Source organism: Megalops cyprinoides, chromosome 1 (assembly GCF_013368585.1).
Source record: "Megalops cyprinoides isolate fMegCyp1 chromosome 1, fMegCyp1.pri, whole genome shotgun sequence".
Lineage (NCBI taxonomy): Eukaryota > Metazoa > Chordata > Actinopteri > Elopiformes > Megalopidae > Megalops > Megalops cyprinoides.
The window spans coordinates 23,825,827-23,853,353 of NC_050583.1; the positions used below are offsets into that span (position 1 = coordinate 23,825,827).

Here is a 27,527-nt window from a genome sequence, read left to right on the forward strand (position 1 = left end):
AAAAGAGAGACACACAGTCCAGTCTTACAGCGAAAGATACCTCAAAATGTTAAACTCACTCTAAAATGGACAAAAAATCAGTAACCCTGTTTCAATGGCACAGGTAAATAAATATTCTGGAATGGGGAGGAAGGGCACTTTCATGGTGTACTTTTTACCATGTTTATGCACTATATTTGTTTTAAATTGGGCAGCAGTGTGGTGTAGTGGTAGAGCAGGGCTCAAAACCGAAAGGTTGCCAGTTTGATTCCCTGCTGGGACACTGCTGCTGTACCCTCGGGCAAGGTACTTAACCCACAATTGCCTCAGTCAATGTTCAGCTCTATAAATGGACAAAATTGTAGGTTTCTCTGGATAAGAGCATCTGCTACATGGCAATAATGTAATGTAAATTATTTTTGTTATACTTCTACTGTTCAGACAAATAAAGAATACTAATTCTTGGCACACTAAAATCAGATCCACATCTGGCCGTGCGGACCCCCCACTTCCCCCAGTGCTTCTTCGGACCTTTCACTCTCAATGAAGACAGCTGCAGTCTGCTGGAACAGATCTTTCAGCTGGCGTGCACTGCAGTTAACGTGCAGATAGCTGTAGACATTGTGCACATGCTCCACAGTGCTGATGAAGCTTGCTCTGTCTGTCGCCCCAGGGCAGCTGTCCGACGCCTTTGTGCACCACGCCTTCAAATGTGCAATCATCTCATCCACAGAGACAGAGTGCTTCATTCCTAACCGTGCATGGTATAAAAGAGAGATTAGAAGCTGCCCAGTGTACTTCTTTTGACATTTTTACACTGAAATCAGGTTCAGAAAAAGCTTCCTTCTGTCACACCTCATCACTCAATTAACTTCTTTCCCTGTTAGTGAAGTAGCATAAACACAGTAACGCCAACCTAGCTATTCCTTATACAGAAAACAGTGGCTGACATATGAGGAATCCAGATGTCATTGCTCACCTATGCAGACGGTGAAGTCACTGGGGTTTGTGAAGACATAACTGACATGAATTCCCAGCAGAGAGTAGAGCTCAGGGGAGTGCAGGTGCACAGCGTTCGGACACAGGTACTCTATGATGGTCTTGTCCAAATTCCCTGGCTGTCTCCTGACAGCAGGCACCCACGGAAGTGTGGTCAGGTAGTGGATGAAGGATGACTTGGCATCCCTCAGGTGCCGTCCCTGGCTATCTAGCACCTGGGCACTCAGGTATTGAGAATACCTGTCCCTGCAGAGAGGACAGAATGGGGAAAAAAATTACAATATGCATTGAGTTTAAAGGGAGAGAAAAGCTTCATTTTCTTATTTGCTCTCCAAAAGTAACATCAGGTTTTTCTAGTGGAAAACTTATTTTGTACCTTTTCATTTACAGTGTGATTAACTTGGTATGTAGCATGAGAATGAAATCAATAAAATGGTTGACAGCAAATAACCTGCATCTGTATATGGCGTGATAAAATTACAGACATCAATGGTAATTTTTTCATATCTAGGCTGTTGTCTTAGAGACTGTTAAATGAGCAAAAACAGAGTTTCACAAACCTTCAGGCCACTGACATGTAGCCTGGAATTCATCATTTTCCATCAGATAATTTCTTTTCATGCTAAGAACTCACCAGATAAATTCAAATGACTAACATAGCTCTAACCCCTCTACATACCCCCATGACATGTAAAATTCAGTTTAGATAAAGCTCCCTCATTTTCCTAAGACAATAGAGATACGATTCTTTTGCACACACCCCTTCAAGCAACACTCCGGATGAGCAATCACTGTCTATCTGAGCAAGAATGTTTGGATGGTTTATGCTTGGGAGATTTATATTCCTGTTTGCATCTGATAGGTGGATCTTGAATACAAACCTGCATGTTAGGGAGACAAGACGGAACTCTTAAAGGCAGTAAAATGATTGCAGAAACTTTGCTTCGCATTGATATATAGGACACTGAATGTCAGTGCCAGAGGTGTCAACCCAGCTGAGACCCTGCTACAGAATAAGTGCACTTAAATGTCCTATATTCTCCCCTGTCACGCAAGCGACCATGCTAAGTGAGTGTATCAGCGAAGAAACCCGGAGGGGGCATGTGTAATGACAGTGGGAGCCGTCTAATGAGAGAAAAGATTAAGTGACAGAACATCTGATCAGCACGAGTTTAACACCAAATCGGCTCATTTGAATCCCTTTAATGCAACTGATGGAATAAAGGCGGCAAGTATATCTGTGTGCAGTTTGTACCTTTCCACAAGAAAAAGCATACACTATTCAGCCTGACCTTCCTTTTTATTCCATCTTTTGAAAACCAAGCTGAGGCTACAGTGTGCTGTTGGCAGCTGCATGAAGGGACAGCTCAAGCAAAGCCTTTTCGAACCTTCTGTGGACGGAAGAGGAGTTTATATAATGTTGAAAATTGCGACTGCAATTCAATGTCTTTTGCACTGTGAACTGCACTGTGTGTGAGCACTGGGTACATAAGCTTTTAAAACACTGCCACAGCCAATTTCTCACATATGATAATGTGTATTTGAAAAATGAAAGCGTGGGGAGAAATAAAACGTGTGAGTATGTGTGCAAGATTAAATAAATGAGTAATCTGCAGATTGGGCGCGTGACGAATGGATTTCTACACTCCTTCATGGATTGGAATGGATTAGGTCTTCCAGTTGGCAGAGTGTGTTTTTCCTGTGGTCTAAACGTATTTATGATTTCATCCACCATAGTTACCCCACAGGATTGGGCGGCCTGTCAGGGAAGAGGACTGCCTGTCAGGCAGCTTTCCAACTTGGACACACAGCGCAAGTGCTTGACGTGGGTGTCTCCGCACATTGGACCAGTTTGGGGTAACTCCAGCTCCAGCAGCTGTGACTGACTCAGCTATACTGACATTTCCAAACTTATCCATATGACCTTCTGACTACCACACAGGGACACTCCCAGTGGGCGTCAGAGGTGTGGGGGCGCTTGCCTTGCTTTTTTTTTTTTTAATAAAGCGAGTTTCCGCATCTAAACTTACCCAGTGACCCAGTTACTGTCCAGCAACTTCAGCAGCTCCAGCCTCTGCGCCTGTTTCTGCTGGTCCGGGAGCTGATTGGCTGTGACAAGCGAGTGGAATTCCTCACACTCCTGATCCTCTACGACATACATGCCATCCACAGTCCTCGGCCACAGCTCGCTGTCCGCAGCCCAGGGGCTGGAAGCCTAGAAGAGAGTACAGGGAGCGACACAGAATTAGTGTTAGCTGCACTGCTGCAACGAGAAATATGCGCACCCCACACACACATCCTCCTTCAAACGCAGTGTTGGGCTCCTTATAGAGTGAGGCATTTTTGTGCGTATTTTTTTATTTTTTTGTGCGTATCCCAGCCGTTCTACATTACACTCAGAGAGAGAACCCGATGTCCATCTAATGTGCAATGGAAACTGCGCCAGCCTATGATATTGATATTTCTGTACCCAGCAGAGGATCCATGCTCAGCCCCAGGCACAGGAAGCTGAGGTAAGCCCTCTCTGTAAACAGGAGAGGGGGCACACCAAAGCTCCTGTCAGCGCCTGCTGCCGTCAGAGCAGCGCTGTCCTGATTCAGTGTAGCAGGGGAGGTGGATGAGTGTGGGAACAGGCCAATAAGATGTTTAGGCCCAGGATTATAGCACGGCAGCGGTCCTTCAGTACCATCTGTGATCAGAACAGCAGCAGGAGAAGCAGCAACAGCTTGCCACACAGTAATCTGTACCAAATGAATCATCATTTTTCACAGATGTGGGCATCAGCCTGATTTAACATACAGACACACAGACACACAGGTAAGAATTCCTTTCAGACACTGTAAACCTAACCTCACAATCTCAGGAAAACCTTTATCAAAACCTATCTATAACCAGGCAGCGACATTTTGTGTTCCACTCTTTGAACCATTTTCCCTGAGAAAAAAGATACTGTGATAAGTCGTACTGAGACCGAAGACAGAGTGTTGAAAAAGAGACAGTGCTATTGCTCACACATGTGGCTGATCGCCTAAAAAAAGGCCAATTCAACCAGCAGCCCAGGGACCCAATGTCGCCCACTATGGACTTCCTGTTAGTCCTTTGATCTTCAAATAACACTAAATACAACTGTCAAAATTCATGATAACATGGAGCTCCCATGTAAGCTTACTTTATATGTCCAGAGCATTGTTATTTTTAGTATTGTTTCATTTTTTTTGTATTTATATTTAATTTTATGTACATTTTATTTATTTAACTATTTTCCTGTTATAAATCAATCTTTTCCACACAAACAGAAAATACAGAAAGATAATGATGATTTTCTGTAAACATAATACATGACGTGACATGAATATTTTAGAAATTGTTTAACCACATGCACATACGTACATATCATTCGTACACTTCATTCTATAAACAGGCGATGGAAAATATTATCTGGTATCTGAGGGGCCATGCCCTCAGCGTGTGTCAGCAAAGTACACATAGTTTATGCCAGTCACTTTCATGACGGCTTAGAAGCGCCACCCACATGAAGCACAGTTAATGCTGGCCTTATGACAGGCTTACAGTGTCTATGCAACCAGTCAATATTGTGCAATTACACAGAAACTCAGGTTCAACAAACCTAATCTTTACCTCAGCTTTTACGAGGCCAGAAAATACCCAGTCCACAGCCTCACTATCCCAAGACAGTATTCAGAACACATTTATCAAAGGGAATCTGAAGGGAGACTTTTTTTGTCACCCACAATCTGATTCTCTGTGATATTGAACACAAAAAAAATAAAACCACATTACGGCTACCTGCTATTAAACAAAACCAGTGTGGAATTATTGCTCACTGCAGTTATTGACACATGAGCCCTAAAAGACCCAGCTGATATTTCCACTCCACACCACAGTGGGTGTAATGGTTCTCTGAGCCCTTGCAGCACAAAAACAGCAGTACAACAAGAGAGCTGAATGGGGGGGGGACAAGGGCCTGTTGGGTGTAGAATGTTAAGCAGTTGCGCGTTCCTCTTAAATATTACATTCAGAGGGCACGTTTTGCTGACTGGATTCCGCCGGGCTGCGGAAATGCTCTCTCTCCTTGAGCGGCTGTGGACACAGGCGGGGCCTCTGAAAGGAAGAGCTTTCCGGCACCCAGCCCCTCAGCGCACGTTACTGCTGCTCGCTGCAGTTACCCTGCTCCGACTACCGGAGAGGAAGCCTTCCCGGGCTACTGCTCCCCCATCCGCTCGCTCTCGTCCTCTGCAGCTCTGCTCTGCCGACACCCCCACCCCACCCCAGAACACTGCTCTGCAAGAACAAAAGAACCAAACTAAGTGCCAGCATGCTTAATTAAGCTGATGTGTCCAGCGCAGAGAGCGGAATGTTATGCAACACTCGGCTGACCACTTGTCTTCCGCTGTTGCGGACTGGCTGGCGCCGTCTCCCTCTCACGCACGAGGTCAGCATAGCACAGTACAGCGCAGCACAGTACAGTACAAAGCGGTCGCAATCCATCCAGTTTTCCCCCCTTTTAATCTGTTGATTCTCTGCTTCATCTCCTTAACCTTAGACTGAGCATGTCTGACTGCAGTGATTCACTTTGCCTGTGGAACTGGGTACGGCTGACTGCAGTACAGCACAGGGCGGTGTTTGTGTCTCTTACCAGCTCGTTTAATGACATGGTGTGCTTTTTCTTTTTGAAAATGAGCAGGTCCTGCACCCCCAGAATGCCGAAGAACTCTCTCCAGCCGCTCTGGTCTCGGTCAGCCTGCAGGTAGCATGGATGCAGCAGGATCCAGTCCACACCTGTGAGGGAGAGGACGGTCGAGAGACTCAGTTCGTTCAGAGCAATTCTCTTCTCCAGTGCCAGGTCAACTAAGTTAACACATTTTCCATGCCATGTCAGACCCTCTGTCTGTTATGTAACGCTCTGGATTCCCATCTCTTTTCCTCTTTTTACTGCTGGCTCTCTGGGGCACACTGGTTTCAGCAGCGGGGGACAACAACAAACTTCTGTTTTTGAAAGGACTGATGGGACAGGAAGTGTTCTATAATGCAGGCAACGCGACACATGCCAGGGCCATGACGGTCATTTCATAAGCATTTGTAGCAGCCCCCTAACCATGTCAGCTGTACTCTAATGTCTGTAAGATGTACATGTTGTCATAAGGACATGAACTGGGCAGGTGCACTGAAATCTCCTGTAAAGGTGCACTGAGAGCTCCTGCATAATCAATGTGGGTAAAATAAATTATGAATCTGTGCCCTCTTTAATAATCCCAGATTATCAGATGCTTCTGGACTGCCCGGCTCACTCGGTTTTAAGACCAATGGAAACTTCAAGTGAAGAGGTCTGTCTACAGTCAGGTTACCTGGGAGTTTGCTGGGTAGGTCAATGTTGCCATACTCCTTGGAAAACTGTACTTTGTGCTCTCTGGGGCACAGGAAGCCCTTGTTGGTCAACACAGGGAATGCTGCAGTTAAATTCCTGTAGTCCTGGTTGTGAGAGTTCTGCTTGATGAACACCACATAGCTCACAACAATGTCCTCTGGCTTCATCTGTGGAAATATACGTGGAACATTTGTTCAGGCACATGCATGGGTCTGGGTTTTATGTCCTTCTGCAACCTGGATATCTGAAATATTAAGGGTCTGATCACAATAAACTGGATTCAGACCACTTGCAGTGTAATCCATGTCTTTACAGTTTTACGTCACCTTCCAGGCCCCGCTCTTCAGGATGGGGTAGATGTGCTGCTGAAGGACTTTCTGGGGCTCCAGCTCATGCACCTCCAGCCTCTTCAGCAGCTCCCGCACCTGGGAGTTCCCCAGGGGGTCCAGGCACTCCAGCAGCCGGGGGGATATGGTGCACAGGTCCCTGCAAAGCGCCTCCATGCCTGCGAGCCAGAGGAAGGGAAAGAGGTGAAAAGCAATGACCCACTTCCTCCGGCTCGCGTGCGTCACTGCTCAGCTGTTTTATTCATAAAGGCCGGGGCTTTTAGCAGAGAGCTTCGACTCCACCCGACAAGAGCGAGTTGACTGGGATCTCTTAAGACAATTCGTCAACCTTTTTTTTTTCTTCTTTAAGAACCAAATCATTTTCCATGATTTTTTTAAAGGCAGAAGGTGGGGATTTAGTCTCTGTCTTGTTGAAGCTACAGGCATTACTACATGTATGATGGTGACTGAACTGATGTGTAGTGAGAGAGGTGGTGTGGAATGCCAGGGGCACTTCAAGTGTTAGATATACCACTCTAAACAACTTTGTTTTCATTAATAATGCAGACGGCTTGGCAGCGCTATAGATCACAGCACAGAAATAAATTTTTACTCCTAACCTCCCAAAACACTTTGCCAGGCTCACATGAAAAGATGACGCAGGTGACCGACCTGTTCCAATATCACCCCTGTTGAATTATCTTTTCTTAGCCCGTGGCTGGATGATGTTCCCATAAATAAAGTAAAGCATTCATAGCACAGAGAGGCGGCTGCATCTGTTTACTAAGAAAATAGGGTCGCTGCATCAGGCAGTCAAGTGCTTTTGTGTCTTATCCTGAAAAGAGCGTGTGAATATAGGAAAGCATAATCCTAAAAAAAGGGCCATTCTGGCCATCTTAGCTTTTCATTTGCTTATAAATGAGAGTGAATTCATCGCTGCACCAGTTTTGTTTCAAGGATCATAGCATCCCTGACCCTACAACACAAGTGACAAGTGTTGTCATGTATTTATATTTCTGTGTTAAAAATTCACAGTGTCCATTGGCTTACACAAGGTACAATAACCGTAAACAGCCTCAGAACTTCAAAGTATTAAGCTATTTTGAAAAAATACTTCATTCAGATATCCTTGAGCTCCCTTTTATTGAGACTGCATCACCCTTAAAGTCAGCCTTTTCAGACTGTGCCCTTCTCTGTACATTTTGTAGAGCTTTTACATCTTTTATGATGTTGTGATCAGATCTGAGCCCGGCATTCTCACTGTGTTCTTATACCTTACACTCTATGATATAATATTTAGCATATTACATATTTTAATGAAAAGTGAAGTTGTATGGAAGTGTATGGGAGCTGCACTGAGGCATGGAAGGACACATGCAGATAGATCATGTACTTACCCATGTGTACAGTCTTTCCATCTGTTAGAGGGAAGAAGACACCCTGTGTACTCAGAGCCACCATGCGACCATCAGCCAGTGGGATGATGGGAATGTCTCTGAGGGTCTTCAATATGGTGTCTGCCTCACTATACTCCTGCTCCAGGGCACGGAAGTTACACACTAGCAGTTTGGCCACCTTCTTCAGGCCAGAGTCTGAAGCACAGAATCACCACAACATGACCATTCAAGTGAGTCATCAACACTCTTGGAGAATTAGGTTATCCTCTCTAGAGCTAAACCTTTGTTTGCATAAAGCCAAAGAAGATTGATAACAACGGCCATGGGCTGGCTGCTAAACGACCTCACTCTCACAATATGTCTCAACATAACACAGGAAGGACAGATATGTTACCTGACAGGGTGCCATCACCTTTGGCAAGCTCCTTAGCTATGGCCCAGGTGACGGCTGCGACGTCCGCTGCTCTCAGGCGGCGCACACCGAGAGCAGACACCAGAGACAGGGGCAGGGCCGACTGCAGGGCAGGGTGCAGGTAGGACAGGTTCAGGTGTTTGTGGAGATGCTCTGCGTCAATCACCTCTTGGATGAGCGGGTCATGTGACACGGCAATCTGTGAGGGCAGCTTGTATTCCACGCTTCCATCTGCAAATGAACATGCAGTGAGTAAACCGTGCACAGCCGGAGCTGAAGGTTGATGAATTTGTTCCATATGGTGCGTCTCGGCTGGAAAGCACTGGGTTCCGGCAGCCTTACCTTTGCACTCCTTGGTGGGAAGACAGGCCCTGCCCTTAAGCAGCTGTATGATCTGGCTGGCCACAGGACTGAAGAAGTCCAGGATCTCTTCAGGTAGTGGAACAAATTGCAGGAATTGGCACAACCCTTGCAGACCAGTGAATTCTGGATGCTCCTGGAAAATTAAATCAGACCGCAACTGTGTGAAAAATTAATTTCCCAGATACATTACATTAGATAATTGGCATTTAGCAGACACTCTTATGCAGAGGGACTTACATAGGTTGCAATTTGTTACCTATTTACACAGCTGGATATTTACTGAGGCAATTATGGGTTATGTACTTTGCGCAAGAGTACAACAGCAGTGCCCCAGTGGGGAATCAAACCAGCAAACATTTGGTTACAAGTCCTGCTCTTTACCACTGTGCTACACTGCCACCCTTGCATTTCTAACCCTTGAACTGATATATTTAGACAAATGTACATTTCTAATGTGTAATTCTGTAATTCTGGCATTTGATACACTTGCTCTGGTGAGTTGTTTGCTTGGATCTTTGTATATTCATGTAAAAGGACAAAAACTAAATCAGATCCTATGAAATATAACGACAACTTGAATGCCTTTGATGTTCTGTTTTTTTAATCACTTACAGCGAATACATCCAGGGCGTGCATGAAGAGCTGGGGGACCTCAGAGCGGAGCCACTGATTCCAGTGACTGTCCCGGTCCACATCCTCTCTGGAGGAGGGGATGTCAAAGTCACCTACAGGGGGAGGAAGACAGCTACGTCAGAGCAAAGCCATCTGTTAACCTCTTATCTAACCTCCATGTACTTGCTTAATGAAATCTGCATATCAAACACAAGCCAGGTTCAGCACAGCCACTATGGAAACTGACTTGGAGGACTGAGGCCTAACTGAGGCTCTTAACCTTGGACGATGAAACGGAACCCAAAGCTCCGGAGTGGCAAGAAGGCAAAGACGGGCTGCTTTTCAGGCTGGATCTTCATGTCAGAGCAAGAGTCCTCTTTCAGCTTGAAGGCCAGGGCCAGCTGGGTCGACTCCACGTCCTCTTTAATCTGTAAAAGAATCGTTGGATGTGTCCTCAGGGCATTGGAAATTATTTTTAGTATTGGCATCGTTTTCCCCCCCTTCAGGAAATGCAGGTTGAGGGAAAACAAACACAACGCATGGGATGATGACAACAATCTGGACCCGACCGACTTCTGAAATGTTCCGAAGAAGGAGATGACATGAAAGGTATGACCCGAAGCGCCGGGTTCAAGCTGATGCTAACTGAGCCCTGTGCTTTGGCTTCTCTGGGGAACTGCAACAGAATCTGAAGCCTTGAATAAAGGAGGGAAAAAAAATGAACCGTAGCATCTTATCTGGTACCTAGCAATCTAACTCAGCCTATTACCTTGGCAACCCCTCGTCTAGTTCTGTGTGCGTCTGCTGTGTCTGATTTTGCTCCAAGCAGAGGAAATTAATTCACTACACCTTGTTAATAAGGCAGCTTTCATGAAGTTTAAATGAGGTCAGAGCAAAAAGGCCCTTTGTTCTGATGGAAGAAGCCTTCGGAACACTTACATAACACCAAAAAACAAACCTGCAAAAAAAAAAAACTAAAATATGAACCCAGCTGGTTTAAATAAATTATGCACTTTCTACAAGGACAACTGCATGTCAGTTTGGAGAATAAGAAATGCGTCCAAATGGGAGGAGAGAGTGGATGGGGATTATTCAAAAAGACCTCTTCAAGAATTTGTTTGCTTCCAAAAGTATGAAATATACAGTCTAAATATTTATCTACTTATTTACGTGATTCCTTTCCCTATCTGCCGAGTTTTTTCGCCTTTTAAACAGGACAGGCAAAAAACATATTTGGAGAACAGTTTCTTGAGTTGCACTATCCAGGGCTGGATTATTTGATTTACAGATCACCTGTTTGTGGTACAGTTTGCGCTGATAACATTTCTTACACATCTGCAGCTTAGAAATGTTGAAAATGTAAACATGGCGACAGATCAACAAAAGCAATAACTGGCTACAGAGAGGATGTTAAAGGGCCAACAGATTTCTTACTTGCCTGAACTACCACCAGGACTGAGGAAACAAGCAAAGGCTTTGTTTCCATTGCACCTCAATTAAAGCAATATAGAAGTAGAAGTACTAAACAGAATGCAGAATGCTCTAAGGACTTTTGAGCACTGTAGCCAGAGCAGGGAAATTAAGACACTGTACAATTTTGTACTATTGTGGTTTGTACAAAAACTGTCTGATCGTCAGTGTTTCTGGACTGTCTGCTATTGACCTATCACTACGGGAATGCAGTGACCACTGCCAATCTTGACAGTGCAGGCATAAACTGTAAGGTAATTTAACATAGGTGATGTCAATGAGAGCAATTTACAAGGGATACTCAATTGTTTAAAATGATTACTAAATTGTTTTTTTTTCCTGAGTTGAATATTAAAGTTAACTGCACCTGTATTTGATAATCCGCAATAAGCACATAATTAGACACAAAGGACGTAAGGGATCTTCAAGCAGTCTTCATACAAGAGTGAGTCATTTTTTTCCTTCAACTCTATTCCACGCATAGTTTCTGTAAGTGCTACTCTCAGTCCTTAGAACATTGGTACGTGGCTACCAGGCCACATTTTTAAGAGTTAACTGAAAACTTAACACATCCAAACAACACCCACGCCAGATGACAGAAGGAGACAGAGACCTGGCAAATGGAGGAGGGGAAAGCTAGCGAGAGAGGCCCTGAGCGGGAGCGGTCACTTGCCTTCTTCGGGTAGAGAGTGCGTTTGACCACCAGCCATCGCTCCGCTCCGTCCGTGTGCTGCACCTCCAGGACGTTGTGGCTCAGGTCCCTCCGCGTCATCGACACCTGCCGCTTCTCGTTCTGACACACATGCCGAGAACAAGGAGAAAGCAGGGGCGGGTGATTGCAACGGTCGCGGCATCAGAGCAAGTGATGTGACAGCACGGTTCTCCTAAGCTGTCGCGTCACGACGCGAGGGGGGGATCGGTCACCTGGTTGACGATGGTGACGGAGCGCAGCCGGTGCAGGAACAGCAGCAGAGAGGGGTGCACGTCGTGGAACAGGTTCCTAGTCTGGTAGCTCTCCGACCGAAGCGGCAGGGAAATCTTTGTGGTCCAGCTGTGTGGACAAGCGTGAGATCTGAATGTCTACTGCCAAGAATCTGGGTGCTTCCAAAGCCAGCAGTGCCCTGAACCTCCCTCCAGCGTACCTGTGCTGCTTGAGCTCCTGCAGGTCTGCTTGCAGGGGCCTCTCCTCCTCCAGCCAGTGTGGCAGAATGTAGCCCATGGGCCCGCTGTTCTTGTCAAAGCGGATGTGGAAATCGTTGGAGTGAATTTCGGGGCAGTCAGTCACTTTGAACACGGACTTGAAGCCGATGCCCTTCTGTCCTGCATTTAGAAAAGCAGTTGCCTACTGAGGATCATAGAAACCTTTTGGAGCAGATGTCATATCATATATTTAATACCATAAATCTACAACAGAAGGGTTCTAAAGGCCCTGGAAAGGACAAACGCTACCTGAAAGTTATGAATAAAAGCTGATTCAACTTGACTTGTCTGAGTGTGTCTGCCAGCTGCTACCAATTTTCTTTGGTAAATATTGTTGCAAACAGTGGTGTGCACGTGTGTTTGTCTAATGCACCCTTTTAAAGGAAAGTAATACAGTCAAACAAATCCTCAGACTCAACAGCCAACACTGCAATTGTACGGGCTGCCTATTGGTAATCTTTCCTAAATGGCCGCCGTGAGCAGTTTTCTTCAAATGGAATACAATTTTTGAGCAGAGGCACTGCATTTTTCTGATGGGACAAAACAGGGATGTCACTCAGTTTCAGAAAAAATTGTCACTATTACATTTTTTTTGCTTATGTTGTGCATTTCAGTTCTTTATTAAAGTAATGTTCTACTCCATTTAAAATTTTATAAGATTGTGCACATGAAATACGCCAGGCACATTTTACAGCAATATTTCTGGAAATGGCAGGTCGGTGTAATTGTACAGTATGAAACTACTAAAAGAACTGGATACCTTAATGCAGGTTAGCATAAAAACAGTCATACATGCAGTGCATCAGGAAGTGATTCGGAATCGTGCTCAGCTTTTATAATCACCTACAGAGGGCTATGTGTTAGGAAACTTCAAAGGCCTGGGATCTGACAAATGGAGGAGATTATGAAGCAGCCACTTGACACTTCTTACACAAGTATGTAATAGAATCTTTTCCCATATTTTAAGATTAAAAATGATCAAAAGAACATAAAAAGGAATCCAAAAAATGCTCTGCCACTTTGTGATTTGAATATCACTTTGGGGGAGTTCCTTTCCTTGTTCCAAAATCCAGTGCTACCGGGGTTCTTTAAAACTCTTCTAAAATGAGAACTGCCCAGCGGTTGAAGTGCGGGGGACTCCAGCTGACTTCTCCTGCCTCTCTGAGAAGAACCTGACTAGACGTGTGAATGTCGATAATGGATATATCAAAGAACAGCGCCTAATCCTGCCAGTCCCCTGCCACCAGTGAAGTGATGTGGTAAGATTTAATAACTATCTGAAGAGGACACTAATGTAGGTGTTAACGCACCTGCATATGGCAGTGCAGCTTACCCTCGCCACATGGACAAACTCAGTGGGAGCTTTGCTGATTGCCTACCTATGTAGCCATATTTGTGCTTTCCTTTGGTGCTGCGACCCACGTCGCAGATGGCTCGGACGTTCTTCTCCTCAAAGCCACACTCGTTGTTGAGTATGGTGATGCAGTCCCTCTCCAACACAAAGGCAAGCGCTGGCTGGACATCCCCGTCCAAAGGATAGCTGTTGTCATCTGCATTCTGCATACACAGCATGAGGACAACACAGGGCAGCACAAGTGTCAGGATTTTAAACGAAACTGAAATGCCACCTGAAATCTGTCCAAGTCATTTAAGGCACTTCTTTGCCATTCTATGCAGACAGTGTAGTTCTTCACCTCAAGCACAGCTAAAGCATCAAGTTTCCCCATCAGTCTGTTGGAATATTTCAGAATGATGTTAATATAGCAATCCAGTGGTGTCTGACCTGAATAAGCTCCAGCACAAAGTGAGTGTCCTTGCTGTATAACTCAGTGGACAGCCGGTCCAGGCTCCGGCCGAGTCGCTCCTGCTGAACCTTCATCAGCTTCTGGACCTCTTCATTTAGCTCCACCCCAATGCCAAACTCGGTTTTCCTACATCATTAACAGCCAAAAAAATTGCCAGTAGTTGGTAAAGCAACTGTAAACCGTAAGTCTTGTTCAAAGAGTAGTTGCAAGTAAGAGGAGATGTTCTGTGATTCTGATGGAGCACTATACACAGCTGCAACATATTTAAGGTGAACCAACAATGAAATGAAGCCATTCTGAATGGTGTAATCTGGAGTTCAACTGCATCGTTATAATGTGCTGTAATCACCATTAAGGCAGCAGTGTGAGTGTCCTATATCAGTACTTTATCAATATTAAGGCTTTGTAAGCTTAACATGTCAATCATTTTTGTTTTCCTGACGTCACACTGGTTTTTTTCTTCAGAACCTTCAGAACACAACACACCATAAGCTATTGCCCCAGTGCTGCCTTGGTGATGAATTATCCACATATGAATAGCAGGTGACTAATTAATTTTAACTGTGGGAGGCAGAGGGTGGGAAACTTGTTGGCCTAAACCAAGTTATTTACGCTTGTTACTGCCTCTCTCACTGAGGAATAAAGAGAGTGAGAGTGAAGAGGCTGCACAAACACCCAGAAACGATGAGGTGTATGGAGGGAGCGCAGACCTGATGTCATCGATGATGGCCTTGTGCTGGCTCAGCCTGTCCTCAGCTTGCTTTCCTGCGGGGTCTGCTCCCTCCTGTGACTCGTCGCCCCCCGCGTCCTCCCCGCTGTCGCCCGCACTCTCTCCGGCACTGCATCTCCCGCCATTCTGCACAAGCTCATACTTCTCCTCTTCATCATCTGCACAAGCATAAACCACCGCACGTTAAACCAGGTGTGCAGAGGCTGTAGACAGCCGTGGACTGCATTAAAGTGCATGCTCTTTGAATCAAGCAGCAAGGATTGACTTGAATGCAAAAAGGAATGAAACTCAATCCAATTTAAAAAGCTAGTTATTTTAATTACTTTAATTCGACCGCAGAAATTACAGTGAAATGATTCTGCCACCAACCGTGACAATGACTATTACTTGTGTGAAGCTCACCATCCAGGTCAGGCAGACTCAGGGAGGAAGTCTCTGAACGGGACTCCGGTTCAGGCCTAGACTCCCGCAGGAAGTCCTCATCCTCGTCCTCATCTTCGCTGAAGTCCCCTGGTGAAGACCTGCTGCTCATGGACATGGTGTCAGCTGACACAAGCTGCAGAAACAAGAAAGAAGCAGGTAGTCAACATTTAAAGCTCTAGGACCTAGCAGCACTCTATGTAACCTTACAAGGTTGTATGATTTAGGCTTTCTTGTTGATCATGTAACACAGAATCAACATAATGCTGACCCATAATGATTTCTTAAATGATTTAGTTCTGAAAAGAATCCATCAAATTAAATGACAATCCCTTCAGAAACCCTTCAGAAAACAGACGATAAAATTAGTTGGAATCATAATTCAGCTCTCTCAACATCCAATTAAAATGGTGTGTGTGTGTGTGTTAATTATATTAAAGAAACCCCACCTTTCTGATCTGTGAAGGCATCACAGGCTGCTTTGGTGGACTCAGCTTGCTATGAAAGTCCTTCATCCATTCTGTCATGCCTAGCAAGAGGCCCATGTGGTGAAGCCTGTTCAGGTAGCGGCTATCTGCTTTAGCCATGTCCAGGAGCACCGCCTTAGATTTGGCTTGGCCCAACACTCTGGTCAGGGGTTCCAGGAACACCTGGGAGTAAAGAAAAAAAATATACAGATGTAAAAAAACACACACACAAAATATTGCAGTTTACCAGTGATTTGTGTATTTGACCAGTTGATGTTCAATTATGTGACACACCCACTTATCACAAATATCAGCAAAGATAAAGATGGAAAATAAATTGTGAGTAGAATGATTCCTGAAAGACAAATAACTGGAGGACAAAAACCCAAAAAGCAACAATGTGCTCTTTCTTTGCCTCCTTGACCAAATAAGTGTAAAACGCATGTACTGTATACTCCTTTAAATAATTGATGCCTGAAAACAGCAGCTCTGCAGTAGAGAGTAGAGAAATGGCTGAATGGTACAGTACAGTGAACTGCTAGGATCTCGCAGGAATTGACTGAACAAACAAACACTAACACAGCCGCTTGCACCCACACCCACCTATGACCCTACAGCACTGCTAAATCAACAGCTCACATCCTGGGCACACTGCACCTAAGCCATAAAATTGCTGAAGCTCGACATACTGAGCGCTCACCTGCTGCAAAAAGGCTTTGCAAATTCTTGTTGGGATTCGGATCAGACAGTCGAGAACAAACTTGGCCACTCTGCTGTAAGACGTGGGGTCCTCAGTCACTGACAGACCTGATAAAACAGAAAAAAGTGCTTCATGTTTAACACCGCTGTATATGCTTATGTTAGTGAAAGAAAAAAATGCTACTGGAGTTACATACATAACAAATTATTGTACAAATTACATACAAATTATTGCATTAAATGATAAATTGTATATTTTATAAGGATTTTACATATTAAGGAATAGCCCAAAAAACATACCATGTAGCAAGTCAAAACCCAGCAGCCCATGTATTAAGTGAAGTAAAGCTCCAAAATAATGACAGATGAATTAAATAAAATGTATGCAAGTGAATAAAAAAAAACAACAATATTTGGGCCAATCGTAAATATCACTACAGAAATAAAAATAGCCAGAAAGGCAGAAAATATCACTACCTATGTGGTTCATTACCACGATGATACACACACAGAATGCAAAAGGTGATGACAGGGTGTAAAAACGCTTTGCTCCACGGCAGGAAATGACAGCTCTCCCACCTTCTTGTGCAACAGCCGCTGCCAGCGAGCCCTCCATGTGATTGGCCAGAAGGGCTGTTGGAGCGTTGGATATCCCATCAGCCACGACGATAGACACCAGGTGTCCCGCTGTGCCGACAGGGTCCAGAGCCAGCGCCGCCTCTGAAAACGACTTGTCGCTGGTGGAGGTCGTGACCCGGAGCAGCACGCCAGGCCTAACCTCCAGCGCTGCAAGGTCGGAATTAGCGGCTGGAACAGACAATCACACGCAGATTAATACTATCACCATCAGAAGACATGGTAAAGGATGAAGAAGAATTTTCCAGGATCATTCAAGTCAGAAGTGGCAATACAATTTACTAAAATCATAATGTACATATGTATATGTTCACACACATACGTGATAAGACAACCCATCTTGATACTGCCTTGAAATAAAAATAAAATCATATACTGAATAAAAACAAAACTACTGAATTTATACTAAACAAACAATGTTGATAATACATGAATCCAATACTGATAAATGCATCCACTACAACGTGTGTTATACGTGGCAAAGCCAGGGTCTAAGGAAGGTCAGAGTGATCGCCTCTCTCTCTGACTCTTCATTTGGTGTGGCAGTGGTGCTCCTACCATAGTTCCTCTCGACGAAGTCCTTCAGGAGGCCATGTTGGGGTTCGAACACCAGCTCCCACTCAGACCACTCGCTGAGGTCCTCCAGGAGGGGAGCGGACAGCAGGCTGGCGACAGCATCCTCTCGGCTCACCGGCCCCAGCAGGCCAACCGTCTCTTCCAAACACCCTCTGAGACCCAGGGGAAATGACAACCACCACAGGACAACGTGACGTGTTAATGTAAAGAATTGCTACCCATTCCCCAGAACACAGTTCCATGATCACCTGGCTGCCAGGTACAGTAGACAGTAGAAAGAGTACAGCAGACAGTTGATAGATAGTACAGTAGTGAGTAGAAAATAGTAGAGGGCATCCACTGCAAAGGTAAGCTAGACACCTGACTGGAGGGGTGTGTTTCATTTATGTTTACATTTATTCATTTAGCAGATGCTTTTATCCAAGGCGACTTACAAGTGAGGCAGAGTACAACTCAAGCAAACAACCAAGTGTCAACAGTTGACCAGACAAGGTACAAGCCATCTGGTAGAGATAAGTGCATGAAACCATGGACTGTTTTTTTTACGGAAAACAAAGTTTACGATATAAGAAATTGCTTTAGGCGGTACTGTTTCAGGTGTTCAGGTGAGTGTGATTCATTCCTGAGTGTCTGACATTATTTAGTAAGGACAAACCTAAAAGCCTCTGAGCAGAGGAGTCTCTCACCTGGAGTCTTTGACGAAAAGCGGAGACTCGTAGCGCACCAGGCTGGCCTTGTCAATGTCACTGAGACGTTTCTGCCGCTGCACGTTCGCCACAAGGTTGTGAAGAGGGCCGTACCCCAGCTCTCGACTGTCCCTCATCTTGTAGTGACTCCTCAAGGCAGACTCAATAAACGGGAGCTACCAAACAATAACCACAATGACAAAAACACATTCCAATATGGTTTATGTCACCCTGTGCAAAATGTTTTCTCCTCTGAAATTGTGATGATTTTAAACGTAAGCATTAGAAATACATAACCTGAATCAACTATTTATTTAAACATGTTCATTGTCAATGCATTAAGCAGTTTGGGTCATCTCTGTCTCTGTCTATAAGCTTGAACAAGCTTGAAATAGCCTGAAGCATCTTTAGGCTAAATTTCATAAACATCTTCCATAAGGAACACCATGAACATCATAAACATTTTCCATATTTCTCTCACTCTGTCCTCATCTTGTACTCCGCACTGCTTGATGAACTCATACACATCCTGCTGACTGGGTCTGAAGCCGCAGGCCCTGGAGTTCTGAGCATCCAGCACAAGGGCGCCCCCTCCAGCTTCCTGCAGGATCTGCGGACAGAGAGGTCCCAGCTCAGCGCACTCACGCACACACAATCACCTGGCACAGACAGATCAGCAAAGCCCAGCAGTACTGCAATATGACTTCAAGTTACCTTAACTAATGCTAACACATCGTCACTTCTATGCTACAGTTTTGCACATTGCACCCATAAAGGATGTTACTTATTTTAACATGTCTCAAATTAATGCCAATAATGTAAATTAAGAATGTTTTTAAAATAATTAAGATGTACGAAGAGTGCAAAGGGCTCTACAAAGATCAAACACTAATCAGCTGAAAGGTGTTGGAAAAGCACTTACCTGACACTGTTTCACCAGGAATTCCAGGAAGGTGCCCTGTCCAAGCTGGTTGAACTCTGTGAATTTGAAGTGCTCCGCCACCTTCCTCTCCAGTCGGGACACGTAGGGGAGGGTGAGCACACCACTGAAGCTTGACATGCACTCCTGCAGGTAATTCTTTACAGCAGCTGTGACAGAAAAGAATATCAGCATACAGTCAAAACTGATGATCGTATTATATTGTCCACAATACAAATTACACATACATAATTTAATACATTTTATATAGATTTGAGTTTAGGCAGCGTGACTGGAAAGAAATCCATAAAAACGGTAAAACCGGACACTACACATACTCTCACTAGGGGGCGGTATAGTGGCTTTTTGCTCTCCTTTATTCTTCTCTTCAGCTGGTTTGCTGGACTTTTCCTTAGCCACCAGGTTCTGGGGGACCTCCAGGGACCCACCACAGATGGCTAGCTGGAACAGGGCACTGGCTAGCCGGTCCCCTGACACATGTGTCAGGAAACCCTGCACATGCTGGAGATGACACACAAAAAAGAGCAGTGTTATAAAAATTATAAATAAATCATTCCTAACATCACGTTCTGCTTACAACATTGACTAAACCATACGCATCAGACAGAGGCATTGTGAAGAGGAATGGGAAGATTCTGTGAGAGAATCTTTCATCTTTGAACAGGATAAAAGAAATCTTTAATGAATAAAATCTAGGCAGATTTTTCTTCCTTTCAGCAGGAGGCAGAGCATTAACAACCCTTCATTCAGCCTTGGCCGCGCTTAGAAGATTACCAGTGTAAGACATCATATTAAAGAGCTGAGTTCCACAGACATCCTGATACCTTCACTAAACTTGGCTGTCACCCCTCTTGTCCTTAACCGCTGCCTATAAGATTCATTATTTACGCTTTTACACAAAAATCTAACAGAAAATAAATGGCATGCTAGGCATTTATTAAAAAACGCAAAAAAAAAAAACAAACCTGACAAGAGCACACAATTCTAACACTGATTAAAACTGCAGTCTGGCAACTTGCATGGAAACTGCTGTTAAGCTGTCCTTTAAAAAGCACAGAGTGAAGAAATAATGGGACATCTCTGCAGGACAGAGACACCGCAAAACCTCCCATAGTTCAAATGCCGTGGCTTTCTGACACATGCAGTAAATCACAAGTTCACACCTTGGCCATGCGGGGGCTGAAGACGCCCCCGGCGCGTTCGAAGACCTGCAGAACGACCTCAGCCGCAGTCTGGGAGGCGTACATCCCCCTCAGGTCCATGCCGGTGGCCGCGGAGAAGGGCGTGGCGCCCTGCACCGCTTCCAGCACGCTTTTCTTCAGCTTCCTCATCCTGCCCAGCACCTCCTCCTCGATCTCTTTCTGGATGATGTCTCGGGCCTTGTCCATGGCGGCGTGATCAGACCTCATCGCTTTCTGCAGGGTCTGGGGAATTCAGTGGACGCAGCACACAGGGAGATCGTTCCAGGGGTGTCGTTAAGGCAAGGAAACACTGGATCAATTACCACTGCAAATTTGTCACAAGCGGCATTAATTTTCTTACCGAAATGGACAGAGCAATGCTCTGGATCCTGATCCCGAGCTCGTAGGGTGTTTCACACTTGTACTGGTCAGCCAGGTGCTTCATGAACTCTGCGAGGTCAACTTTCTCTTTGCTCTGCTTCCTTCGGAATGCCCTCAGACTCTACAAATAAAACACATGGGCAGACAAACAGAGCAACAGATTAGTGCTTGCTGAATATTCACAATTACAAATCTATAAAAGCCCCCACAATTACAGTCAAACAAATAGATCTCAAATAACTCTTAGGCTGTGTGGAATAAGGGTTCTGGAGAATGGCTGCAGCTATACTCTTTCTAAATGTATAAAACCAGTCTGTATTTAGCTCTTACCCTTAAAATGTCCACAGTTTCAATCTGGTTAATGTCATCATCCTTGGTGTTACAGTCAACTTTAAACATCTTGTGGATGAGTGGGATTTTGCAGACAGGTCCAAGGCTCAGCTCTTCAAATCGCTTCTTGTTCTTCAGGCTTGCCAGACCCTGCTCAAGCTCGTAGAGGGTGCAGACTGTGCGCACGGCCTCAACAGACTGTCAAGGACGATACACACACTGAACTCAAAGCAGTGTCACAGCTGTTGTATTGCTTAAATTTTGAATTGTTGTAAGTTGACTTCTAAATGGAAAATATCAGAGCGTGGAAACTTTAACTTTAGTTAATAGAACAGCTGGATAACTGCTGCTGCACTTCACTGCCCTGATACAGTCAACAAGAAAAACAATCATAATTGGAGTACTAACCTGGCTTCATTTATTTGTTTTTTTTGCACACTGTGAAACACCTTTAAAAGAACCCAGTGCTTTACTAATGCGTACAGCAAAATAGTTCAAGTGATGCTCACCTCAATGAAGATGTTGACCTCTCTGAGGGTGCGCTGAAGCTCCTTTATGGCAGACAGTTGCCTTCGGGGGTCAATCCTTAAAGACTCCAAGGATTGAACTTTTAGAAGCTGACAGACTCTGAAAATCACCTGAGGAGCACAAACATAAACAGTGCACAGCCAAAGTATTAGAATTCAGCTCAGTTCTGAGTAAGGCAAGCAATTAGAACTAGCGATCAGAGATGCAGGCCAACGGGAAGCCCACCTTCTCAACAGTGACTAGCTCTCCCTCAGCTGCGATCAGGCGGATGACGTTCTCAGCCAGATTGTTCACCTCCTCCACGCCAATTCTCCCCCTCCGCCTCTCTTTGGACACACCCTCTTCCTCCAGCACCTCTGCGGCTTGCATGGTAGCACGGTGCACCTCCCGCAGCTGGGAGTGGTAGGCATCTCTGAATACGGCTGCGTTCCCTTCTCTGTTCAGGGCCTCCTCCTTCAGCCTCTTCTCCTGGCTCTTGGAGAGTTTGACACCCAGGGCTGGGAAGTCAGCCCCAGAAAGTCCGGTGGCAAGTGCTGGGGGTATGGTGGCTGACTGCAACTGGAATATTGGAGAGGCTCCTTTAGACCATGCCTCCCCATTCATCACGCACGTGGCCTGTGCCACCCCTCTCTCTTCTACAGGTTTCTGTCTCTGTGCATCTGTGGAAAAGGTGTCAGTTGACATGATATTATAGTGACTCTACAACCACACAGAAAATATTACAGCAAAAATGTATTAATCAACGTGTATAATTTCATTCAGACAGGGTTACAAGAAGACAATTATCAAAGCTGGTTAACAAAATGCCTTAAAGTGCTACAGGTTATGTTATACTGAAATTAGTATTCAAACAGTTTCATTGTGTTGGTTTAAGCAGCAAGTAGGAACCTTCCACCCCTGAGTGAATGGCTCCCATAGCAGCCTTTTGCCACAAGAGGGCAAAAAGCATAACACAGTCACTGCAGCCAAAAAGGACAGAGGAGAAAAGAATACTGCTGATATGGTTCCTGTGTTTTACCTATATAATTTTTACATGTAATTTGAGATTTATAAATCCATCCAAGAAAGGAGGAAATGCCCAAAGTTCCCTTCAACAGACTCCATCACCAGATACCCTTTTGCATCAAGTGGCACTAAGTTACAGATGAAAATCAAAGTTTGTCATAGTCTTTTTGCCACTGGCACTATTTGGGGGAAAAACTGCAAATATTAAAACACTTTGTCATCAAAAGAGGGTAATACTGTTTCAAATGTTTCCTTTTTAATCAAAAGGTGGTAACTATCTCAAATTTCATTAAAGAAAATTTCACTTCAGCATTCAATAGCCTACAGCTCAACTTGTAAAAATCCTTGCAAGATGGATTTCTAGGTGGTGTTCAAAATGTCCTGCTCTGGTGCCTCACTGATAACCACACATCACACAACTGGCTGAAAGCTACATGCTCTAGGGAGGCTATGCCTGTACATTCAGCCTGATTTGTTTGGCTCAACAAATCTCCACATAAATAAATGAATAATACTTAAGTCATCACCCTCTATATGGACATCTGCTGAGCAGATATAATACATAACCAAAACTTTTTTACACTGGTCAACTCCTTGTGCCCATAGCAGTGAGGGAGGGACATAACCATTTGTAGGGCATCCTGCAATGACAGCCAAAAAATCCTTCACTTTCATTATGCTGAAAAAAAAAAACTTGCAAGGTAGCATATTTTTACTCCAAACGTGACCAATACACAGAGACAAGAGTATAATTATCTACACTGATTAGATCAATAGTTCAACCTTGATGAAAAAAGTAAAAAGGTCACACTGCATGCATATAGTATAGTAATGAAAACCATTACATTACATTTGCTTAGCAGATGCTCTCATCCAGATTAACATACATAGCTTACAGTTTTTCTGGGTTATCATTTTTTACAGCTTGGATATCTACTGAGGCAAATCAGGGTAAGCACCTTGCAACTGGGTACTACAGTAGTGGCCCATCTTGTAATTAAACCAGCAACCTTACAAGCTCTGCTCCCTATTACTCCTTGCCATTACTTGTCACAACTGAATTTTTGACATAACTGTTGTTTTTTGCCAATCTGACAATCAAAAATCAAAACTAATCCAATAATGTATAAATAATGAATAACATAGATTTGAAAATCAGACATTCTGTGTCAAGAAAATTTTATATCTCTCAAGGTCCTCTATGCAACACTGCAGGGGAATAACTGCCAAGAGGCCATTTTACAAGGGACAATGAAACAGTTTTTCACGCCCTGCAATAGCGCTATAAACATAACAAAGACTACAGTAACCTATGTAACATGTAGTCTCCACACATCATCTCTGTTTACCTGCAGGAGACTCTGGTTGCAGGTCAGGCGGCCCCTGGGCAATCAGTGGACTGGGAGCGACCGTCGGGCCTGCGATTTTCTTCCCTGTGTGCTTATCATACAGTGACATGTACAGCTCCAGAGGGAGCGGGGTGTGGAAGTGGAGGAAGTAGCCGTTCTGCAGCTGAGCCATGGACATGCGGGCAGGCGGGTAGACGTTCATGACCTCCGTGACATTCTTCAGAAGCTGTGTCTCGGTCATCTCCTCCTTAGGCTGACCAGAGGCTGAGTGGAGAGGGAGCAGTGTGCTGGAGAGAGGCAATGCAGAGTCATTACCTGCTTGTGCTGACCCAACAGGTGTACTTCCTCGAGGCCCAGGCATCATGGCTCCGCCGGAGTCAGACTTGTGTGATCTTTGGAAGACTATATCCTGTTCCACCACTACCTCATCCTTCAAGGAGTCCACAAATTTCGCCACAGAAGAGAACCCGAGCGCTGATACCACCAGGTTTCTCTGATATCTCTTGTTGAATGTGTTGGCCAGGGTCTTGATCGGAATACCCTCTGGATGCAGTTTCAATAGCTCCAGGACATCCGATCGCACCTTCTCCATCTTTGAAACTGCAAACAAGAGTTATAATAATTACACAACAGAAGATATAGATTCTATATATAGAGAAATTAAATGTCCACATACTGACTGCTATTGTAAAGATTTATTTATCCTTTATTTCAGCTGTAGTCAGCTAAATTCTGTAATGTCTTTAAAAAATGTGAGTATGCAAGGCATATAAAATTAAGCACTATTAAACACGATTTTGTACACTGCGGCAGACAAAAAACAATTTCCAAGCTCATACATGCTTCCAATGTGCAAATCACACTGCATAATCTGACAGTACTGGGGTAAGTGGACATAGACAAACAATGACCATTATCAGTAAACAAGGCAAAACACAGGCAATTATAAAATACATATAGCCCTTCTGCTCTTAAATGTCAGTGCATTCAAAAATGGTATCTTTTTTACAGAATTCCCAACAAATCTAAGAAAAAGGAGAATAACATGGCATACATCTGAAGACATCAAGCCTAAAAAGTCATTTGCTGTTTTCATGCTATTTGGCATTAACCTTTTTATAACTTTTTGACAGATACACACTAAAGCTGTCACCATACAATATTGCAAGTAAAAACAGTCAAAACCAACACTCAAGAAACACACAAACACCAACAAAAAATAAAATAGAAACAAAAAGCCTTCGATTTAAAGCCAAAACTAAAGCTAACAATCTACCTACCTAATGTTTGCCTTGCCAAAGATCAAATCCTTCAGTAACAGGTAATGTCAAATTCGAATGTCTGTCTGAAAAGCGATGTTTTTAAAGTGAAGCAGAACCCCTGATGTGCTATTTATACTACAGCAGTGTATCACTCTCTTCCCCTTTCTCCTATAAATATCCAATCTGATTAAAGCTGATTTAAGAAAAATGAAACTAAATGGAGGACAGCCCTCCCTTTCCCGGAACAAACATGCAACAAGCATGCAATGCAGGTACTGAAGATAATCTCCAAGTTGCCAATACAAATAAAAACGTACTTGTTCTCTTATGACAGAAAGTTTAACTGAAGCAGACACTGTTCAGTCAAACAGAATTTTAAATCTGAGCAGACAGATCAGTAGATATAGGTTTATATATTCCATGTCCTTAGCTGCTGACATGTCTTTGTATTCATGAGGAAGGTCTCACAGTAAGTGAGCACAGACCCTCTGCAGTTCATATTTTGACCACACGGCGAGTGCTGAGAGAATGGATACAAAAACTAAGCTTACGCCAGCGCCTCACAGCCTACATGACTCATCAGCCAGCTTCTTCAGAAACGAAACAGAAACTTAAACTGATCGAGAGAGAGTGGTCTATGCCTTAGAGCAGAGAGAGGCCTTAGGTTTTGCTTTCCTGGTTTGTCACACACTTTTTGGCATTGGCTGTTGCTAAGCAAGTCCCATGACTCAGTTCTGAGAGAACAGTAACAGGGAATAATGTTGCAATATCAGCACTAGTCTGAACTGGCAGTGCAACTGCTTGCCCCAGTGGACAACTATGGTATTGCTTGTTCTGAGGGAATAGAAGTGCTCTCTGTTCACAGGCCAGCCATTTCTTTGACGTGAAGTACATTTACTATAGCATTAACTGTCTTAGCTTATTATAGAAAAAAACTCTGGTGATGCTGGGTGAGGTTTCACTGTCACCACACCATTCATGATGACTATACCAAACGACTGATAAAATGCTTCTTTTTGAAAGGATTTTAATATTCTCTCCAAAACAACTCACTAAATTATTAATTACAATAAAGGAGATGAAAGGCCAAAAACTATTATTTGATGTTTTAATACATATATATATCAAGAACATGTATGAACGATCATACCGAACTGGATGCTATTACCTCCTTCACAGGGTTGGGAGGGTTACTTTTAATATGCATTCCACTACAGATTACTACACTACAGATTACTACAGGAAGCGTCTCTCGGACCCGCCTCTTCCCAGTACTGGCTCCACACTGGTGGGATGAGCTTCCTGTCGAGATTTGGACAACAGACTCCTTGGATGCCTTAAAGAAAAAACTTAAAACTCATGTGTTCAAGCTGTGCCTACCTGTAGCCTACCTTCCCCCCATGTATGTCTTTCCATCCTATCGACTGTTATGTTTGTTATGTTTGTCATGTATTGTTATGTTTAAAAAAAAAAAAAACTCCACACTAGCTTAGCATTTTAACCGTATCTTACTGACCTCTTGTAATACCTTACGATGTCTACTCGTAGCATAGTGATGCACTTATTTGTAAGTCGCTCTGGGTAAGAGCGTCTGCTAAATGATGTAATGTAAAAATATCAAAATGTAGATTCTGATTGTGCTTATTTTTTGGTTCACATTCACTTAGAAAGTAAAAAGATCTCACAGATGTTAATGTTAACTCATAGGGTAAAAAATCCATGCAAAAAAAGCAGAAATTACCTGCACTGTCAGGAGGTTTGGCTGTAGTCTTTGAGAGGCATGTCCTGTTACCACTCAAACCCGTATCCGCCAGAAAGTTCCTGCAGTTCCCCTGACCAGCTGCCCTCACCACATTCTTGTTGTTTAGTCGCTCCACGCAAACCTGGTCCCCCAATATCAAACGAAGCTCCATCAGACCCGTCAGACCATAGTCAGACAAGGTTAACTTCCGCCCGTACATCTGCCTGTACCGTTTGCGCAGCTTGGGCAGCTCCACGCCTTCTGGGGAATTGCGCAGCATGTCCAGGACCTCCCCTCGCAGCTGCTGCAGCAGAGCCTCTGTGGAAGGACAACAGGGTTGTGTTGCTTTGTTTCATGTTTTCTGATGCAAGCTCAGTAAGCTTCTTTCTAGTGAGAAATGGCGTCAACATGGGCTGACGGGGGCAAAACAGGCAAAACACAGTTTGAGAATTATCTGTCATTTGAACCAAACAACTCCATCATTTTGTCATGTCTCCCAAACTCAGACAAACTGTTATTGTGGACTTGAAGCCATATGTTTCAACTAAAAGTGCATCCAGACATTGGAATGACCAAAACACATTATGAAAATCCACTACCAGCTATCAGCCAGTGCCATTTTAATGTCCAGTATTACACACTAACAT

At 44.1% G+C, this 27,527-nt stretch overlaps 1 protein-coding gene across 1 annotated transcript in view; it reads right to left on the bottom strand.

The window, feature by feature from the left end:
* Nucleotides 1-27,527, bottom strand: part of wu:fj29h11 (protein NO VEIN) — a 43,514-nt gene that overhangs the window by 13,514 nt on the left and 2,473 nt on the right. The window contains exons 3-35 of the mRNA XM_036529312.1: nucleotides 26,881-27,198; nucleotides 23,878-24,477; nucleotides 21,749-22,182; nucleotides 21,505-21,633; nucleotides 20,996-21,193; nucleotides 20,646-20,786; nucleotides 20,267-20,527; nucleotides 19,421-19,604; nucleotides 19,086-19,252; nucleotides 18,645-18,773; nucleotides 18,164-18,339; nucleotides 17,460-17,629; nucleotides 16,845-17,072; nucleotides 16,267-16,373; nucleotides 15,549-15,749; nucleotides 15,082-15,235; nucleotides 14,660-14,837; nucleotides 13,928-14,075; nucleotides 13,524-13,701; nucleotides 12,087-12,264; nucleotides 11,869-11,995; nucleotides 11,618-11,749; nucleotides 9,755-9,902; nucleotides 9,475-9,587; nucleotides 8,842-8,995; nucleotides 8,482-8,730; nucleotides 8,088-8,282; nucleotides 6,691-6,869; nucleotides 6,345-6,531; nucleotides 5,636-5,778; nucleotides 3,009-3,193; nucleotides 959-1,224; nucleotides 511-730 (exon numbers count right to left, since the gene is read on the bottom strand). Of these exons, the coding sequence (XP_036385205.1) occupies nucleotides 511-730; nucleotides 959-1,224; nucleotides 3,009-3,193; nucleotides 5,636-5,778; nucleotides 6,345-6,531; nucleotides 6,691-6,869; nucleotides 8,088-8,282; nucleotides 8,482-8,730; nucleotides 8,842-8,995; nucleotides 9,475-9,587; nucleotides 9,755-9,902; nucleotides 11,618-11,749; nucleotides 11,869-11,995; nucleotides 12,087-12,264; nucleotides 13,524-13,701; nucleotides 13,928-14,075; nucleotides 14,660-14,837; nucleotides 15,082-15,235; nucleotides 15,549-15,749; nucleotides 16,267-16,373; nucleotides 16,845-17,072; nucleotides 17,460-17,629; nucleotides 18,164-18,339; nucleotides 18,645-18,773; nucleotides 19,086-19,252; nucleotides 19,421-19,604; nucleotides 20,267-20,527; nucleotides 20,646-20,786; nucleotides 20,996-21,193; nucleotides 21,505-21,633; nucleotides 21,749-22,182; nucleotides 23,878-24,477; nucleotides 26,881-27,198 (6,577 nt within the window). The remainder of the gene's footprint in view (nucleotides 1-510; nucleotides 731-958; nucleotides 1,225-3,008; nucleotides 3,194-5,635; nucleotides 5,779-6,344; nucleotides 6,532-6,690; nucleotides 6,870-8,087; nucleotides 8,283-8,481; nucleotides 8,731-8,841; nucleotides 8,996-9,474; nucleotides 9,588-9,754; nucleotides 9,903-11,617; nucleotides 11,750-11,868; nucleotides 11,996-12,086; nucleotides 12,265-13,523; nucleotides 13,702-13,927; nucleotides 14,076-14,659; nucleotides 14,838-15,081; nucleotides 15,236-15,548; nucleotides 15,750-16,266; nucleotides 16,374-16,844; nucleotides 17,073-17,459; nucleotides 17,630-18,163; nucleotides 18,340-18,644; nucleotides 18,774-19,085; nucleotides 19,253-19,420; nucleotides 19,605-20,266; nucleotides 20,528-20,645; nucleotides 20,787-20,995; nucleotides 21,194-21,504; nucleotides 21,634-21,748; nucleotides 22,183-23,877; nucleotides 24,478-26,880; nucleotides 27,199-27,527) is intronic.